Source organism: Oncorhynchus mykiss, chromosome 2 (genome assembly GCF_013265735.2).
Source record: "Oncorhynchus mykiss isolate Arlee chromosome 2, USDA_OmykA_1.1, whole genome shotgun sequence".
Lineage (NCBI taxonomy): Eukaryota > Metazoa > Chordata > Actinopteri > Salmoniformes > Salmonidae > Oncorhynchus > Oncorhynchus mykiss.
Window position 1 is genome coordinate 36,926,842 of NC_048566.1, and position 20,584 is coordinate 36,947,425.

Here is a 20,584-nt window from a genome sequence, read left to right on the forward strand (position 1 = left end):
CGTGTTTAAATTAATTTCTGCGTTCGGTCTGCTTTTATCGCTGTATTCCCGCGGGGACATATTTTGACGGGAATTGACCCTCTCGCTTCGTTTCTTCCTCTCTGGCACTAGTCTACTTGGTCAGCTGACTGCAAAACATCTGACAAGGGTAGAACCAGTCTCGACAGATTGACACCCTGGTTATCCAATTATTATTCGCATCCTATGTACATCATCCAATTAGATTCGGAGGTGGTTCAAGAGCAGGGTTTTCGGCGAAAGGGAAACATAGGGGACCCGAAGATCTAAAGGATAAGGGAGAATATTACAACACACTCTGGATTTGCAAGTAACATTGGCATAATTGATGCATTTAAACTGTATTTTAGGTTTTATCGGCGGTGTGGAAGGATCTGTCGGTAAAAGCAGGACTGCGTAAAACTAATAGGGTGAGGGGGGGATTGGGGAAGCGAGAGTTGTTGGGTCAAAATGTCGATTCAGTACGAAGTGGAACCGTTGGCAGACAGCTACGGGGTTGCGGACTCGTTTCCCAAAGATTTTGGATATGGAGAAGAGGAGGCCGACATCGAGGATAGCCCAACTCCATCTGACAGCAAACCTAGAATTCTGTTAATGGGTTTGCGAAGAAGTGGCAAGTCGTCAATACAGAAGGTAGGAAGCGATGTCGGCGGACATGATTAATCTGTCTTTACATAACGCCTTATTTTAGTTCAATCAGCAACTATAGCTATCATCACCAGTTATTGGGATAGCTTGCTAACATTGCCACAACTTCTAAACATTCCTGAGGTTAATATAGTAACATGCATCCATTCTGAATGCCAGACTTTACTTCTATGTGAAATACCAGATGTCATCCTGGTCTGAGTAGCAGTAACTTGCTATATGACATGCAAGCAAACACTTCAGTATAGCTAGCATCTACAGAGATGGTCTGGTTTAAAACCTCCGTGGTGTTGCATTCTTTCTTCTAGGCAGTGGTGTAAAGTACTTAACTAATTTGTTTCTAAAGTATTGTTGTGGTATCTGTAGTTTACTATTTATATTATTCTGGAGAACTTTTACCTTACTACATTCCTAAGAAAATAATACATTTTTACTCCATACATTTTCCCTGACACCCAGAAGTACTCGTTACATTTTGCATGGCTAGCAGGACAGGAAAATGGTCCAATTAAAGGTACTTATCAAGAGAACATCCTTGGTCAACCCTATTGCCTCTGCTCTGGCGGACTCACTAAACACACATGCTTCATTTGTAAATGTTGTCTGAGTGTTGGCGTGTGCTCCTGGCTATCCGTAAAAATAAAATAAAAGATGGTGCCGTCTGGTTTGTTCCCTATATTAATAGGGAATTTGAAATTATTTATACTTTTACATTCAATACTTAAGTGTATTTTAGCAATTACATTTACTTTTAATACCTAAGTATATTTAAAACCAAATACTTTCAGACTTTTACTCAAGTAGTATTTTACTGGGTGACTCACTTTTAACGTTACTTGAGTCATTTTATCGTTACAGATCGTTTACTTTTACTCAAGTATGACAATTGGGTACTTTTTCCACCACTGTTTCTAGGGAGGTTCAGCCAACTATTTCAATTGATGTTAGCCAGTGAGCTGGCTAGTTGGTTCAGCTAACGAGTGCAAACAACATACAATTAATTCAACCGTATGTATGTAAAATAAACGTTTGCTAGGTTACTTGTTGATCATTTATCAGGTGAAAACATGTTTCTTGCTCGGTGCGATCACTTGCATGGATTGGGCACGTGACTGCCTGCCTGTCTAAAATCTCTTCTCTGGCGTTCCAGATCTTGTGAGACACTCGCAATCAGCATTATATTGCTAAACAACCTCACTCATGACATCAGAGCTACAGCCACACTTTTTACAAGTCATATTATCACTTATATGGTTCAATAAGTATGCTCTTTCCAGGGAAATGCAATTAATTCTAGACGCACCATATAACTTCACTCATTAGAATAAAAATGTTCCATCCCTGTTTGCTAGTTTTAGATGTAGTTGTTTTGTAGCAGACTTTTTTTGCGTTCTTGTTAAGATGTTGGGGGCAATGCCTTCACCCATTTGATACAAGGAGCAAGAAATCATGTAACCTGAAATTAATCTGAAGGTATTTCTGCTTCAGTAGTAGAAGATACAAGACTTACAACACGTAACGTATTAAAGAGACTTTCTGGTACTTTTTCCTACTTTTTAGCCAGTACTTCTGAAAGTAACCTACGTGGTGGCAAATTGAGGTAAAACAGTAATTCTGCTCATATATTATGCATGTATGAACTACACATTGACACATCCAGCCCAAGGCGAGAGGTTTAAAAAATAAAATACTTCTAGTCTCCAAAGTACCAGAGTGTGTTTTTCTAAGGGCGCCAAACTATTTAGTTACATGGTTTATTTGTGTTTTTCTCATATTTTCATTCATAGGCTATGGTTGTGCAGAGCTACACTGTTGTTGAAGGCCCATCTAAATCCATGACCCTAAATACTGAGCCGCAGAGTACGTTCTTCCCTTAAGCCTCTTGCTAGTTCCAAAACATGTGATTTGGCTTTTTCCTCTGGTAGCAGTGACCCCAGGTACTACTACAAACTCTCAAAATTGAGTGTCTCTCTTTGGTCTTTTGAGAAGGAAGCAGTAGGTCTAGGTGTGGTCATTTTGTCTTTACAGCACTGTCTAATTTCCTGTTTCAGGTGGTATTCCACAAAATGTCTCCTAACGAGACGTTGTTCCTGGAGAGCACCAACAAGATCTACAAGGACGACATCTCCAGTAGCTCGTTTGTCAACTTCCAGATCTGGGACTTCCCGGGTCAAGTGGACTTCTTCGACCCCACCTTTGACTACGAGATGATCTTCAGAGGCACGGGTGCTTTGATATTTGTCATTGACGCACAGGTGAAAAGATTGAGTGGAAAAGTGTATTAAAAACACAATGGTTGACTGACTTACTGACATGTTGAACACCATAATTGATAAATTATGAAATATAAATAGAATTACTAGAAAGGGAAAAAGCCCTTCAGACCACAGCATTTTAACAATACTCATGTCATGGGTAATGTCTGAACCTGTTCTATGGTCTTTAAATGAAATGTATTCAAACTGACTAAACTGTATAGTTCATACATTTAATTAGTGTTTATAGAGAAGTGGATGATTTAAGTGTGGGCTAGACTACTTCTACTCTGCAACAGGATAAGCTTCTGATGTTGAAACGTTGAATGACCCAACACTTCAAAGACAATTGATTGTCACAGACGTTTTCTGAAGACAGTGCACATTGCTATCCTAACTGCTGGAACAAAGGGATCTTAACCATGATCTAAATCAAAGCTAATTTAATCAGGGAGGCCATTTATCATTTATCTCAATTTAATGATCACATTGAAAGAAGTTACCAGTGTCACTACATTTTCTATTTTTCTGGTTTGTGTTTAGTAGAGCAGGCGAAGAAAAATGCTTTCAAACATTTTTCAATGGAATACGAAATTGAGCGTTTCTCATTGGACGTGTCCAGGTAGTCCCCCCCCCCACTGTTTCACTCCATTTTCTTCCGTTTGGTGCCTAATGAACTAGGGGTGTGAACGTTAAAACGTTTAAAGGAAATTGGCATCCTTAACGTTAACACGGAACCCAAATCGGCTGCGTCCATGCGCTATCGTGCACACATTTATTTTGTCCACCTACACCAAACGCGATCACGATACGCAGGTTAAAATATCAAAACAAACTCTGAACCAATGTCATTAATTTGGGGACAGGTCGAAAAACATTAAACATGTATGGCAATTTAGCTAGTTAGCTTGCACTTGCTAGCTAATTTGTCCTATTTAGCTAGCTTGCTGTTGCTAGTTAATTTGTCCTGGGATATAAACATTGAGTTGTTATTTTACCTACTCCGACAATCCACACACAGAACGGCCAACCGACTAATTTCTAGTCATCTCTCCTCCTTCCAGCCTTTTTCATCTTTGAACTTATATGGTGATCGGCATCTACACTTTCATAGTATTACCACGACCACCGGCAAAACAGTTCGTCTTTCAATCACCCACTTGGGTATAACCAATGAGGAGATGGCACGTGGGTACCTGCTTCTATAAACCAATGAGGAGATGGGAGAGGCAGGCCTTTCAGCGCGATCTGTGTCAGAAATAGAAATGGGTTCTATTTTAGCCCTTGGCGTCGCAGATGCTCGTTGGCGCAATAATTGAATAACATGGATTTCAAAATGCATTTTGCGACGTGTCTGGTCAGCATGTAAGAAAAATCCCTAACCGAAAATCGATGTATTTTTTATTTTTTTACTTAGATGAACAAAGTAACAGCATAGTAGGGCAGTTTAGGTCAACTCTAGGAGGGTTGAAACGTGAGGATCAACTTCTCTGCTGTTTTGGTGCCCTTGCTACCTCGCTGTGAACAGCGTGAAGTGAACCCGTGCATATACTGTGTGTGACTGTGAGAGCGAACTGTTGCATCTGGCTCAATATCATAGCCTTTTCATTGATGATAGGCCCTGCTTTACTGAAGTTGTGAGACATTGCAAGCTAAGAAATTGTGAGGTACAGCATTCCATTGTGAGATACAGCTTTTAATTATCGATAGATCGGCTAAGTGCACAGTTCTGCCTGTCTGTCTGGTGGCCGACCTGCCTATATTGTGCCCTTCTCTCCGTCCCTCGCTAGCACGCAAGTGTTTGTAGCTGAATCTAATCTTGACACTCAGAAATGGGAGTCGACGTGGAAGGAATCAAGGAATAAATTATTTTGGTGTCAACTATCCACCACTACGTCATCATAGTAACAGTTCGTAAAAAAGGCAAGGGACAACAATGAAGTCCTGTATGGCAACACTTTGAGAAGGAAATGCAAACTTTGCATGGTGGAATTGAGGTACATTTAAAAAAAAAAATGTTTATTGCATTAATGGATTTTTTTTGTTTTGCAGTTTAAACATTAAGAAAAATTGTCCATTTGTCACATTCCTGTAACCTGCAACAGGACACCGTGTCCACATTGCTGGTGTTTTCGCACAACCTTAATAATAAGGTTGTTAATCCAGGAATTGGTTTTAAATCAAACATTTTTGGGGGGTGAACAAATGTTTAATTTTGTAATTTATATGGTTGGTAGCAATGTGAAAATTGTTGCGCAAGTCTGTTGCAGTTCTTGTCAACTACAAAACCCACAATGCAATACTCTCTGGGCAGGCTGGCTGGCTAGCTAGCAAACATAGCTACACACAATAATACCAAAGTCAATATCAGCATGTGAAGTAGCCAGCTGTAAAATTGCCTAAAACGGCACTATCAATTTAGGCGTCTCTCACCGAGTTTGCCTCTCCCCAAAGTGAGTACAGAGTACGTTGCTATAGCAATAACGGCCCTTTCCCACATTTCCAACAGACACACAGGGCACATTGCAATATAGTACTTGAAGGAGAAACTGAGTTGAATACATTTGGTTCACTGTTTAGATTGAGAACATCTAAGGGGGAAAAAAAACAGTATATACTTTGTCATGAGGATTTTTAAATGGATGTATGTGTTCTAGACAAATATGCCCATACCATCTATTGGCTGATTTGGAGATCTGGAGTGCAGGTAGGCCTAATTGTTATAAAAGCGTGATGAAGTGTCATATTGTGTTATCCCATATCTCCAGTGACGAGAACCTTGTAGCTATGACCTGTTCCTACAAGATTTCCTGATTTCAGACGGACCACTTATAAGTTAAATCATGAGGGAAATTGTTATTTTACCCACTGATAGAACCTAGGCGATCACCAAATTGTCAGGAGTTTCATGATTTTTCTTTCTGTGGGTGGATTATCCCGTTAATGGTAATTATCTGTGCGGTTTAACTAGGTTGTAACCACTTAACGTGTCCTAGGTGTTGTATGTCCAACAAACCTACTGTATCCTTTTGCCAGTTTATTAAGACTTCCAGCTGAGTTAAATTTAGGAAGTGTTTGTACAAGCCACTGTACTGAGGCAGAGTGGCACTCCATATCTCACTAGCGTTCAGTATCTCTCAGTGCAGATGCAGAATTCGCAGGGAAATAAATTGACAAGCTTGCTCAACACATCCAATGTTGTCACTCACTTTTGCAGTGGGACTTTGAGATTTCGCAATCTGAAGTATTATGATGGTTATGTTGAAATCTTTGATTGCTTTAATCTAAAAAGTAGCCTAATTCTCCAGGAATTCTGGCAAACTCTCCCCACCACTGGGATTGTGACAAGTAGGATATGAGCCTAGGGGATTGCGTTATGCATGTTGGATAGTTTGGATGTGGAAATGTGCATGCAGGCAGCAAGATGCATGTAGTCTACTTTTTAGGCACACTTGTACACTACTTTGTTTTAAGCCACTTTTTCTATGTGTGTTTGTCTCTGTTTGTGCTTGTGTTCTTCTTTGATCTTCTTTCTGCCCAGGATGACTATGTGGAGGCGTTGGGCAGACTCCACCTCACCGTGTCGCGGGCCTACAGGGTCAACCCTGAGATTAACTTTGAGGTGTTCATCCACAAAGTGGACGGCCTCTCCGACGACCACAAGATCGAGACCCAGAGGGACATCCACCAGAGAGCCAACGACGACCTGGCAGACGCCAGCTTAGAGAAGCTTCACCTCAGGTAGATCCACAGACACTCACCCTCAAAGGGATAGTTCAGAAAATCTAACCGTCCCTTTAATCCTCCCCTTTTGAGTTTACAGTATGCCAAAGGAAAAGCATTGAAAGCCTACAAAAAGAGCAGCTACACTAAACTAATTAGCCTTCTCAGCTTATTACCTTGCTATTGTTGGTTTAGTATTCTATTGTAAGCCTAATTCTCTTTTTTTTTTTTTCTACTGTTCAACCCAGCAATGACCTCATGGGAGTTCAGGTGATGTGCATTTGACTAAAATGTTAGCAGTTTTAGCATTGGTCAGCCATCTTTTTTTTCACAACATAAGCTAGTCATCTGTGCAGCCAAGTAATTTCTTGTGGCCTCTTGTCACTTTGATTATTTTCTATATATCATGATTGGTTTTGGAATATGGCTGAAATCTGAGTGAATCAGATCACACTTGCGATTCCACTGATGTTGATACAGTGAAAATAGATTCAGGTAGTTTTGTGTTAGTGTTAGCCTAGCTGTTATAACTCTCTCACTCTGCATAAGGAATGTTGGCCAGTTTTAGGCTTGTAAGATTGGGTTCTCAGAAATGACTTGCCTTACACAACACATGGATGAAAATATTTGCCGCGATGTGGGGCAAAACACGTCCCTTGTTTTGGTCCAACATTTGACTGTGAGTGGGGCAGTAACATATTAATGACAAGCACACTTGTCAGTGTGTGGTCCTGGATCATAGGGTTTGCTTGTATACTTCCTGCGCATGGTTGTCATACTCCGAGCATTACTGTTAGATTCCACCCCGGCCTCTTAATGAACAAACGCCACAGCGAGTGTTCATGTTGCAAACTGTCTATGTTAAAGGATCAGAACGATTACATGTCGCCTATATATCATGTACCGTTACGCTTATACTGCCTTCAATGTTTGGTATTTCCTCTCCTGAAATTGAAACCATAGCCTCAAATTTGATTTCTGCTGAAATGGTTGTTTTTGATGGGGGATATCATCACATGCCCTGATGATCATTTCCCAGATATTGGCCTAGGCCCTTTATACATTAATGATACTGAGCCTAGCGAGTCATTTTATGAAAAGACAAACTGGTTCAAACACGCTCTGCAGCTTTCCAGTACTAGGTTTTTCAATCGGGCTGTGTGCTTTTCCTTTCTTGAGATGTAGGCCTATTTTATGAAAGGTGAGATTGCTGTTGGTGCACGCCAGACAGTTGGATCAATGGTGGATTTATAGTGAAGCTGGGAGGAAGGATGTCATGTTGAGTTGAGTTGTTGTGTTCTGTTCTGTTCTCTGCACTGCAAAGACATCTCTGTGCGAAGTCTTTGGATCTGTTGGTTAGAACTGCGGTCTCTGAAGTTTCCCAATTGTCAATTTGGGACAATGAAGTTACAATCACTACTGTTTTTATAGAATTCTTTAAAATGTTACGCTACCTTAATGCTTTTGTAATACGTTGCTAATATTTTCAATTCTGCAGTTGAACTGTCCCAAAATGTAGCATCATGGTCATTATTAAGTGATTGCTTATCTTTGTGTTTTTAAAGCTGAGAAATGCTTTCCGTTTCTCATGTTCCCTACTGTTTTGTGATATGATCCAGTCTCACTTTGTGCTTTTACTTGAATTACAGTGCACAAGGAACTAAGTCATCAACTCAGTCCTAACCTGTGCAAGCCTATAGCTACAGTGAGGGGGGAAAAGTATTTGATCCCCTGCTGATTTTTTTACATTTGCCCACTGACAAAGAAATGATCTGTCTATAGTTTTAATGGTAGGTTTATTTGAACAGTGATAGACAGAATAACAACAACAAAAACAGAAAAACGCATGTCAAAAATTGTATAAATTGATTTGCATTTTAATGAGGGAAATAAGTATTTAACCCCCTCTCAATTAGAAAGATTTCTGGCTCCCAGGTGTCTTTTATACAGGTAACGAGCTGAGATTGGGCCTCCCAGGTGGCGCAGTGTTTAAGGGCACGGCACTGCACTGCAGCGCTAGCTGTGCCACCAGAGAGTCTGGTGGCCATGTCGCAACCGACCGCGACCGGGAGGTCCGTGGGGCGACGCACAATTAGCCTAGCGTCGTCCAGGTTAGGGAGGGTTTGGCCGGTAGGAATATCCTTGTCTCACCGCGCACCAGCGACTCCTGTGGCGGGCAGGGCGCAGTGTACGCTAACCAAGGTCGCCAGGTGCACGGTGTTTCCTCCGACACATTGGTGCGGCTGGCTTCCGGGTTGGATGCGCGCTGTGTTAAGAAGCAGTGCGGCTTGGTTGGGTTGTGTTTTGGAGGACGCGTGACTTTCGACCTTCGTCTCTCCCGAGCCCGTACGGGAGTTGTAGCGATGAGACAAGATACCACGAAAAAGTTATTTGATTTTTTTAAACACACTCTTAAAGGGAGTGCTCCTAATCTGTTTGTTACCTGTATAAAAGACACCTGTCCACAGAAGCAAGCAATCAATCAATCCGATTCCAAACTCTCCACCATGGCCAAGACCAAAAAGCTCTCCAAGGATGCCAGGGACAAGATTGTAGACCTACACAAGGCTGGAATGGGCTACAAGACCATCGCCAAGCAGCTTGGTGAGAAGGTGACGACAGTTGGTGCGACTTTTCGCAAATGGAAGAAACACAAAAGAACTGTCAATCTCCCTGGGGCTCCATGCAAGATCTCACCTCGTGGAGTTGCAATGATCATGAGAACAGTGAGGAATCAGCCCAGAACTACATGGGAGGATCTTGTCAATGATCTCGAGACAGCTGGGACCATAGTCACCAAGAAAACAATTGGTAACACACTACGCTGTGAATGACTGAAATCCTGCAGCGCCCGCAAGGTCCCCCTGCTCAAGAAAGCACATATACATGCCCGTCTGAAGTTTGCCAATGAACATCTGAATGATTCAGATGACAACTGGGTGAAAGTGTTGTGGTCAGATGAGACCAAAATGGAGCTCTTTGGCATCAACTCAACTCGCTGTGTTTGGAGGAGGAAATCTGCCTATGACCCCAAGAACACCATCCCCACCATTAAACATGGATGTGGAAACATGGTTTGGGGGTGTTTTTCTGCTAAGGGGACAGGACAACTTCACCGCATCAAAGTGACGATGGACGGGGCCATGTACCGTCAAATCTTGGGTGAGAACCTCCTTCCCTCAGCCAGGGCATTGAAAATAGGTTGTGGATGGGTATTCCAGCATGACAATGACCCAAAACACACGGCCAAGGCAACAAAGGAGTGGCTCAAGAAGAAGCACATTAAGGTCCTGGAGTGGCCTAGCCAGTCTTCAGACCTTAATCCCATAGAAAATCTGTGGAGGGAGCTGAAGGTTCGAGTTGCCAAACGTCATCCTCGAAACCTTAATGACTTGGAGAAGATCTGCAAAGAGGAGTGGGACAACATCCCTCCTGAGATGTGTGCAAACCTGGTGGCCAACTACAAGAAACGTCTGACCTCTGTGATTGCCGACAAGGGTTTTGCCACCAAGTACTAAGTCATGTTTTGCAGAGGGGTCAAATACTTATTTCCCTCATTAAAATGCAAACCAATTTATAACATTTTTCACATCTGTTTTTCTGGAATTTATTGTTGTTATTCTGTCTCTGTTCAAATAAACCTACCATTAAAATTATAGACTGATAATTTCTTTGTCAGTGGGAAAATGTACAAAATCAGCAGGGGATCAAATACTTTTTCCCTCACTGTAACTTCCCATTCTTTTTTATATCTTTCAGTTTCTATTTGACAAGTATCTATGACCACTCAATATTCGAGGCCTTCAGTAAAGTGGTTCAGAAGCTTATCCCACAGCTGCCAACACTGGAAAACCTTCTAAACATCTTTATATCCGTAAGTACCAAATTCCCTCTTGATTTAGTTCTCGCTGTTTGATTTGAATGCTTTTTTGCATTTCTTTCATTTGTTTTACCTGGGTTGTGTTCATTCGTGTACACCATAACATAACATTATTTCAACGGAAAATGGAAAGTAATGTTTCTCATTGGACGAGTTCAGCTAGTCCCTCCCTGCTACTTGGCTGTACCTGCACCAAAACTCCAGTATTTTTCAGCACTTTTATTTCTATGTCTGATCAATACTTGTTTCCTCATGGCTCCCTCTTGTCCCTCTGCAGCAATATGTGTGGAATATCGAATCACAATAAAATCCCATTGTTGAATAGCAGTACATATAGAATCGTGAGAATTGCAGTACATATAGAATCGTGAGAATTGCAATACATATTGTATCGGCACTAAAGTATTGTGATAATATTGTACCATGAGTAGGGCTGTTGTGGTGATCGTATTACCGCCACACCGGCAGTCATGAGTCCTGACCACAGTCAAATTCCACATGACCGCTGAGTCACGGTAATCTCCACTTATGCACTGTGGACATGCGTTGGTACGTAGTACCCAACTCGCTAATGACCATCAGGTCCTAATGGCCTGGTACTCAGGGCTCTGTTGACCCTCTAACCACTCTGATATCAATGCAAATGCCATTGAAAATCACATCAAACACTTTTCATCAAAACGGTATCATGCTTTTAGAATGCACCTCACTGTAATTGATCAATATTGAAGGAAGAAGTGCAACAACCGGTTGGAACTGAGTGGAACACATGGTCATTGTAGATGTTGTTCAAAGCCTTAACACAATAATTTGGACAGCGCTTTCTATGGCGACGATTAATTCAAAACACCCATATTATATATGAGCCCGACAACCCCCAGAAATAAAATGTTTGCCGTTATACAATACATACCAATTGGTTTGGTCTTTACTCTAGTAATCACCTTTGAGTGTGGACTGTATTACTATGCATACTGGATGGACTGGTTACCTTATGCTGCGCTCCAAACTAGAGTTCGACCAATTGTGATTTTTCATCTCCGATATTGATTATTAAAAAAGCAGACACCGATTAATCAGACGATTTAAAAATAAATAAATAAAATTTAAAAAAATGTATAAATATATTTGTAATAATGACAATTACGACAATACTGAATGAACACTTTAACTTAATATAATACATCAATAAAATCAATTTAGCTTCAAATAAATAATGAAACATGTTCAATTTGGTTTAAATAATGCAAAAACAAAGTGTTGGAGGAGAAAGTAAAAGTGCAATATGTGCAATGTAAAAAAGATAACGTTTCAGTTCCTTGCTCAGAACATGAGAACATATGAAAGCTGGTGGTTCCTGTTAATATGAGTCTTCAATATTCCCAGGTAAGAAGTTTTAGGTTGTAGTTATAATAGGACTATTTCTCTCTATGATTTGTATTTCATATGCCTTTGACTATTGGATGTTCTTATAGGCACTTTAGTATTGCCAGAGTAACAGTATAGCTTCCGTCCCTCTCCTCGCCCCTACCTGGGCTCGAACCAGGAACACATCGACAACAGCCACCCTCGAAGCAGTGTTACCCATGCAGAGCAAGGGGAACAACTACTCCAAGTCTCAGAGCGAGTGACGTTTCAAACGCTATTAGCGCGCACCCCGCTAACTAGCTAGCCATTTCACATCGGTTACACCAGCCTAATCTCAGGAGTTGATAGGCTTGAAGTCATAAACAGCTCAATGCTTGAATCACCGCAAAGAGCTGCTGGCAAATGCACAAAAGTGCTGTTTGAATGAATGCTTACGAGCCTCCTGGTGCCTACCATCGCTCAGTCAGACTGCTCTATCAAATCATAGACTTAATTATAACATAATAACACACACAAATACGAGCCTTTTGGTCATTAAAATGGTAGAATCCGGAAACTATAATTTCCAAATCAAAACGTTTATTCTTTCAGTGAAATACGGAACCTTAAGTCTAAATATTGCTGTTATTTCTAAATATTGCTGTTACATTGTACAACCTTCAATGTCATAATTATGTACAATTCTGGCAAATTAACTACGGCCTTTGTTAGGAATAAATGGACATCCCACAGTTCGCAATGAGCCAGGCGGTCCAAACTGCTGCATATACCCTGACTGCTTGCACGGCACGAGAAATGACACAATTTCCCTAGTTATAAGAAATTCATGTTAGCAGGCAATATTAACTAAATATGCAGGTTTAAAAATATATACTTGTGTGTTGATTTTAAAGAAAGGCATTGATGTTTATGGTTAGGTACATTGGTGCAACGATGGTGCTTTTTTTCGCAAATGCGCTTGTTAAATCATCACCCGTTTGTCGAAGTAGGCTGTGATTCAATCGGAAATTAACTGACACCACATCGATTATATGCAACGCAGGACACTCTAGATAAACTAGTAATATCATTAACCATGTGGAGTTAACTAGTGATTTATGTTACGATTTATTGTTTTTTATAAGTTTAATGCTAGCTAGCAACTTACCTTGGCTTCTTGCTGCCCTCGCCTAACAGGTAGTCGACCTGCCACGTAGGCTCCTCGTGGAGTGCAATGTGAGGCAGGCATTACACTCCACGGCAGAACGAGGAGGGGCAGAAGGAAGGGCCTGCATGGCAGGATTGGACTAGTAACCGGAAGGTTGCAAAAACGAATCCCCGAGCTGGTAAAAATCTGTGGTTCTGCCCCTGAACAAGGCAGTTAACCCACCGTTCCTAGGCCGTCATTGAAAACAAGAATGTGTTCTTAACTGACTTGCCTAGTTAAATAAAGGTGTTGGAGAAAAAATAAAAATAGGCAAATCGGTGTCCAAAAATGGCGATTACCGATTGTTATGAAAACTTGAAATCGGCCCTAATTAATCGCCCATTCCGATTAATCGGTCGACCTCTACTCCAAACTGCTGTTGAGTCTGGGAGAGAACGTATAGGTTTAGGCGATGCTGTTCGTTGAATGTGCAGGGTGGCTTACAGAGTTCGCCTACAACTTGTAGTGCATTTGTATAGCCTAGTAATAGGGAATTGTTTTTATATTTTCCAAATCAATAGGCTGACACTACCTTAAGGTACAGAATATCTCACCACTGTGCATTTCCATCTCCTCCCGTCTCTCATTCATTCCTTTCTCCAGAGTGACTGTCAGCTTAATGAAATATGTTTTGAAAACAACTTACTATCGATGATCCCAAACAGATTTCACTTGGGTTTCCCTAATCAAGCACTGGGTAGCTGCAGTAACAGGGTTGGAGAGCCCATGGCATATAGAGGCTGCATGCTCCTCAAACAGTGGTTGATGCAGTGTGTAATAACCAGAGTAACCTACCCGGCATAATTGTTTTTTTTAAAGAACTGGCGGGAAAGTGGCCTCCGTTCGTTATTCCCCTGTTCCTGCCCATTTGATAATGGGACATCATGCAACTCATATATATGTTTTGATTTCTAAGACATTCTAAGGTTTGTATACATTCACAACTAAAGTTGCCAAATAACTCTGAATCTTGCATATAAGACCTGTTCCAAATGATCACTCTCTTTTACGCTCAACATAGCCACTTCATATGCGTACTCACATTGGAATGGGGAAAAAATATTCTTTCTGTTTTATTCAGCTAAGTTCAATTATATTATTTTTAGTATTAAATCAAATAATGGCACAGGACTTAAGCATATCTTGAGCATATCTGCTAAATGAACAAGTCTACTGCCTATGGCATGGCACATTATCTGGCACAGCCAGATAACATACAGTAGGCCAACTCGCATTCTGTTCTTCTGAAATACATTTTCCTCATATCGTTATGTTTCTTTAGACCTGCCTAAAATAAATAATGGATTTATTGTGAGGGTATTAAATTGATTTATTAGACTTTTTAAAATGTAGATGTTCCATAGGTGCTCATCAGCGGCTTGTATGTGTGCAGGCCTGGAGATGCTAAACGTGTTTCTGTTCATTAACAGTCAATTACAGTGGGACTGGAAGTCTTTTTCATGACAATAACCGTCTGACAAAAATTAATGCACGGCACAGCCCTAACCATGAGGTCCCTGGCAATTCCCAGCCCTAGCAGAAATGGTGTCTGGTGTGTGACTTACATTGTGACGTGTGTCATCGTCATCATCAGCCCTGATGACCCTTTCATACACTGCTTTTATGGCTGTTGTCTAATACCAACGTTCCAGAGTCCAAAGTCTCTTCGATCCCGGTCAAAATACGTTTTGCGGGCCTCCCGGGTGGCGTAGTGGTTAAGGGCGCTGTACTGCAGCGCCAGCTGTGCCATCAGAGACTGGGTTCGCGTCCAGGCTCTGTTGTAAGTGGCTGCGACCGGGAGGTCCGTGGGGCGATGCACAATTGGCCTAGCGTCGCCCGGGTTAGGGAGGGGTTGGCCGGTAGGGATGTCCTTGTCTCATCGCGCACCAGCGACTCCTGTGGCGGGCCGGGCGCAGTGCGCGCTAACCAAGGTTGCCAGGTGCACGGTGTTTCCTCCGACACATTGGTGCGGCTGGCTTCCGGGTTGGATGCACGCTGTGTTAAGAAGCAGTGCGGTTGGTTGGATTGTGTATCGGAGGACGCATGACTTTCAACCTTCGTCTCTCCCGAGCCCGTACGGGAGTTGTAGCGATGAGACAAGATAGTAGCTACTAAAACAATTGGATACCACGAAATTGGGGAGAAAAACGGGGTAAAAAGAAAATACATTTTGCATTGGTAAATAAAATGTATTTTCTTTACTTAGTAAACCCTTGCTGTTGACATGAACTGAAAGATAGCTCTGATTTCTGCCAAGCTTGCTTTTAGAAGAACCAAATGGGCACTCATGGTGTTTCTATGTCCCTCCTCCTTCCCTTCCTCCCCTATAACCCTATTCCCCCTTTTCCCCTCCTTCCATCATCAGAACTCGGGCATAGAGAAGGCCTTTCTGTTCGACGTGGTCAGTAAGATCTACATCGCCACAGACAGCAGTCCGGTGGACATGCAGTCTTATGAGCTGTGCTGTGACATGATCGACGTGGTTATAGATGTCTCCTGCATCTATGGGTAAGTCCCCTAGAACTGAATTCCTGTCAGATATGTATGGTATACAGCTGTGTGCGTGCATGCTTTTGTGGTAATTTTTGTGACAACACTTTACTTCAAGCTGAACGGTATAAAATCGTACTTTTACCCCTTGTTATAAGCGTGTATGAGGCTTTCAACGTCTTATTATAAAGTTTGAAATGTTAGGTCCCTGTATCGAACACACTTCCAATTTGAATGAGTTCCCTTACGTTGACTGTTCTATTTTGTGTGTGTTGATCCAGTCTGAAGGAGGATGGCAGTGGTAGTGCCTACGACAAAGAGTCCATGGCCATCATCAAGCTGAACAACACCACAGTCCTCTACCTGAAAGAGGTCACCAAGTTCCTGGCGTTGGTCTGCATCCTCCGAGAGGAGAGCTTTGAGCGCAAAGGCAAGCCATCCACCGCCGGACCTTCCTCATTACTGCATTAAGCAGTCTCTCGATCATGTGTGACTTCACGCCCACAAGGGCGACATTCAGACCGATGCCAATGGAGGAGTGGCACAATCTTATTTAAGGAAGTAATCATGTCTTGAGTCTCTTGAATTTCAAGCTTCTCAGGCGGTAGCACGCATATAAGTGGTTAGTTTTTCTTTGCCACTGTAGATGTTCTTCACACAGGGCGTTATTGGTTTATCTTGATAGGGGGATACTTTATTCACGTCTTATTCTTTGTTTCAACAATACGTGACTTATGGAGTAATCGACTGAGTGATGTTCAAAGTCTCTAAGATCACAGAAGTGAAAATATATTCAATCCCTTCTCTCATTGACACGTATCTCTCCCCAGGCTTGATAGACTACAACTTCCACTGTTTCCGGAAGGCCATCCACGAGGTGTTTGAGGTGGGTGTTTCCACACCGTGGACGGGCTCCCAGGCGGCCGGCACGCCCTGCACCAAGGCTGTGACACTCAACGGCACGCCCCGGAGCACTGTCTAAACACAAATAGACAGACGGAGAGAGAGGATAGGAAAGGACAGAAAGATAGAAAAGAAAGATGGGGAGGGATCGTGCGGAAAAGACTAATGGATTGGGGTTTTCAGTAAACCAATCATAACTCTCGCACCCAGATCCTAAAAATCACAGGAAGAGGACTAGAGCTAAAAATTCAAATGAAGAGTCAGGGCTGAACCCGAAGCTCAGAGGGTAAGGAGGACTGCGAGCTTACAAAGCTAGGATGAAAGGGAAACTGAATGCAGAGAAACTAGGAACATTCGTACATTTCGTGTGAATGCAAGGCATTGTTTTCCGCTGTTTGGCACTCTTTGCCACGAGTAAAAACAGCTAAATGAAAGTCCAACAGGACTGGTATACGTAAGCAAAATCGTATTTGGCATTTGGGAACTTTCAGTGAGAGAGGCTTGACGTGCTTCAAGTCCCAAGAGACCTGAGGAAGCTTGGTAATATCGTTGTCTGTTTTAGCTGCTGGTTCATCCATGTGAAGAAGTACTTTTAAAAAAAAAATGTAAACGTTGATGTAACCCTCGATAAGGAGAAGAAACTGCATAGGCTGTAACGGGGATCAGTATAGTTGTGTAACCCTGTGCATACTTATGGGTCGAAGTCTCTAAGAAATGCTTGGTGTTTATCCAAAACGCACATGGTAACACTTTCTCAAGGCCTTATTTAGATAGAAAGCTTGCAGCAGGCAAGCTCAATCACTACTCACCCGCCTGTATGCTGCCCAAGACTTTGCTTCTGGTTTCATTCATTCTGAAGAAAACAGGGTTCCTCAGAGTGCAAAAGGGATTGTAGTGTCCACTTTTTCTGCTTTTGTTCGTGTGTGTGTGTGTGTGTGTCTGGAAAAGAGGATAGTTGGGGATTATGGATTCATGACTGCCCCATGTTGATTTGCCAGTGCAGGCCCTATGCTCAAAGTTGCTGTAGTGTCATACTGTATAATGCTATGCCATGTTGGAAAATTGCGCTAAAGAATAAACCTGTTACCAGCGGTTTGATCAGTGATGCTTATAGATTCTGAAACAACATTATAGATTCTAACTAGGATTTGTTGCAGTTGGATATCTGATTCATTAGAATCTTGCACAGACAAAACATTCTATATTTTGTCTTCTGAAAATAGTCCATTGCATTGGCTTATTCTCTTGGTTTGGCTATCAAATGATGTATGCAGTACAAGCACATTCTAGATATATATATCTCCCTTGTGCATAAAGTAGTCAGTTTAGCCATATCTTCTGACACTCAATCGTAATACTGCCCCGCATGGATGCTTGCCATAGACCAAATGCTACTAACAGCCAACCAACTATACCAATCTTCAACTAATGTGTGCAACTCATACATTTATGACATCACAAGTTCTTTGAGCATGACCCTTCTCTTTACTGAAGCAGGTGGAGTCCGATGCCATTAGGAATGAGCTAATCTGGTCCCAGATCTGTTTGTGCGGTCTTGCCAAGGCGTGACAATGAATAAAAGAGTTGGCAAGACGGCACAAACAGATCACGGACCAGCCTAACTAGGAAAGGTCTCTGATGGGACCTATACATTCCGGTTGTGTGGCACCAATTGACATTATATCATTTAATGATGGTTATGATCATGATAAACAGAATGGTGGCAATGAAATGCCAGTCACCACTTCAAACCCTGCCTTACGTGACTAGTTGTTTAATTCACTCATCCCCCATCGCACAGGGGCGGCAGGTAGCCTAGTGGTTAGAGCGTTGGGCTAGTAACAAAGGTTGCAAGATCGAATCCCCGAGCTGACATGGTAAAAATCTGTCGTTCTGCCCCTGAACAAGGCAGTTAACCCACTGTTCCTAGGCCGTCATTGAAAATAAGAATTTGTTCTTAATTGACATGCAAAGTTAAATAATGGTACAATTAAAAACATTTGTTTTTAAATCGCGCCGTCTGACGCATATAGGACAGCAACAACGGCTTTCCACTTCTGGCACTTTGGAAATCTTCTCCATTGTGCTTTAGCTTTGCTGATGTTGATCAGCATTTCAGTGTCTATTAGGTTTGTCTCAGAGCCTCAAGGAGTTGGGCCATTGCTTGTTTGTCTGAGGAGGTTGGCGTTTAATGCATTAGGCCAACAGATGTGGAGTATTCTTCGCAGACAAGTTGCGTGTAAGGTGAATTGTTTATTCTGGTCAGTCACTTTCCAACACTCTGTACCATACAACACAACACTGGTGGATTTAGAATTTGATCTTTGTGCTGTTATCTATCATCTTGACTTACAAATTTGTTGGAACTTTATGAAGGTTTCACTTTAGCTGAGGGTTCTGCTCAAGGACTTTGTCAGTTTTATCACAGCAATCCACACGAAAAAAAAAAAGAAACGCAGCATGAAGCCGATATGAAAACCCATTCCAAGCATGTATGCAACAACGTGTCGTCAAGCTAAATGATTCTCAACATAACATTGCTCATTGTATTTCACTGTGGGTAAGAGAGACCAGGTCTAACCATGAAAATGAATCCTGGGAAAAAATGACCAAATTGCATTATTCTGCCCTGAATGCAAGAAAGGTTGTTTTTTTTGCCTGTGTTTGTTTTGTTCATTTGATTTTTGCAAATAGTAGACATTTGGGACTATAGTAAATCCACTGTTGTCAGTTCTGCCAAAAGTTTTATCATTCACATGAAATAAATACTTGCACATCAAAAGCAAATGTTTCTGGTTTTACTTGATGTTTTAGTACATTAGTTATTTGCCAGAGTAGGGCACAATGATGTATTGTATGAAATCTGGTATCTGGCACAGTATCATAGGCTCGTGCTGGCTTGCCAAATCAGCAGGCTCTTTTGACACCTGGAAATGAACACTAGATGGTGCCAAATGACTGTTCTCATTTCTTCATTGTGTACTGCAATTCAGTTGTTTGCCAAACTACCTGAATAATTTCACTATGCATTTCAGGGATGACTACATTGGCTATGATAGACTCGATGCAAATGTTTTTAACCCTAGCCTAGCCACAACCACAGGGATCGAACCAGAAAAACTTGGGAGGTGAGATGTCCAGGCAGAGATGACTGAGAGCGGCCTCCACTGGTTCGCTGTGAAAGAACTTGCCCCGAACCGAGAGAGATGGAGAACAATGGCCTTCGTCAATGGCCTGTGCTGAAGGTCAAGTATATAAATACGACACACTTTTTTTCAAAAAAACAACAACTTGCCTAAAAACATCTGTATTTGATATATATATTTTCCATTTATAATAACACAGGCTAATCAAATCATAGGCCTACGTATTTAGCCTATCATTTCAACAATGCTATTATTTGAAACCTTAGCCCCAAAAAATTGCAAATTTTGTTGAGTTGCTGTGGTTCAACATTGTGGTCTTAAAAATAAATAAATAAATGTACCAAACCATAAACCCCCACTGGTTTACTGTGCAAAATATCAGTTGAATGGCTCTGCTATGAAAGTGCCTTGCCAGTTAAAATAATCCTCACAGCCACTGATGACCCATTATGTGCAGAGGTAGGCGAGGCAACTAAACACCACTTCCCCACAATTTAGATGCAGTAAAACACTGACAGCTTTTTTTTATCCACTTCATTAAGCCTCTAATTTCTTATAAAAATCCTGCATTCATCTTGGCGACGGCTTCCCCGCGGTTCTTCAAACTCTCCTCCAACCTCCCCGCGTTGGTTTGATGGCTCCTCAAATAGGCTCTAATTTAAGATAAATAATGCATTCCCACTGTAGTAACCATGCCAAGGAATCTACAATGTGACTTCGACATAGTAAAATCATAAATTAACAATCAAAGTATAAGGTCTCTCAAACCCCACACCCTAAACTGAGTACACCATTCTGCCACCTCTGGTGTCTTGGCCATCCCACCCCTACGGAAGGGCAGCTCCCGCTCAGCCCAGTCATTGCTCTTTTCTGTCCTGGCACCCCAATGGTGGAACCATCTTTTCCCTAAAGGTAGGACAGTAGAGTCCCTGCCCATCTTCCCAAAAACATCTGAAACCCTCCGTCT

General features: G+C 41.8%; 1 protein-coding gene across 1 annotated transcript; it reads left to right on the forward strand.

The window, feature by feature from the left end:
• Positions 1-226: 226 nt before the first annotated feature.
• On the forward strand, positions 227-19,253 carry LOC110488952 (ras-related GTP-binding protein C). Its single transcript, XM_021561449.2, has 7 exons — positions 227-651; positions 2,718-2,921; positions 6,463-6,662; positions 10,404-10,518; positions 15,444-15,586; positions 15,850-15,998; positions 16,399-19,253. Exons 1-7 carry the CDS (start codon positions 469-471, stop codon positions 16,548-16,550), a joined length of 1,146 nt encoding a protein of 381 aa, XP_021417124.1. The 5' UTR covers positions 227-468; the 3' UTR covers positions 16,551-19,253.
• Positions 19,254-20,584: the final 1,331 nt, after the last annotated feature.

Excerpts from the sequence above, each read along its gene's own strand:
- LOC110488952 (XM_021561449.2), top strand. The coding sequence starts at position 469 with ATGTCGATTCAGTACGAAGTGGAACCGTTGGCAGACAGCTACGGGGTT. Across the intron at positions 15,587-15,849 it reads GATGTCTCCTGCATCTATGG|TCTGAAGGAGGATGGCAGTG; the intron begins GTAAGTCCCCTA and ends GTGTTGATCCAG. Across the intron at positions 15,999-16,398 it reads GGAGAGCTTTGAGCGCAAAG|GCTTGATAGACTACAACTTC; the intron begins GCAAGCCATCCA and ends ATCTCTCCCCAG.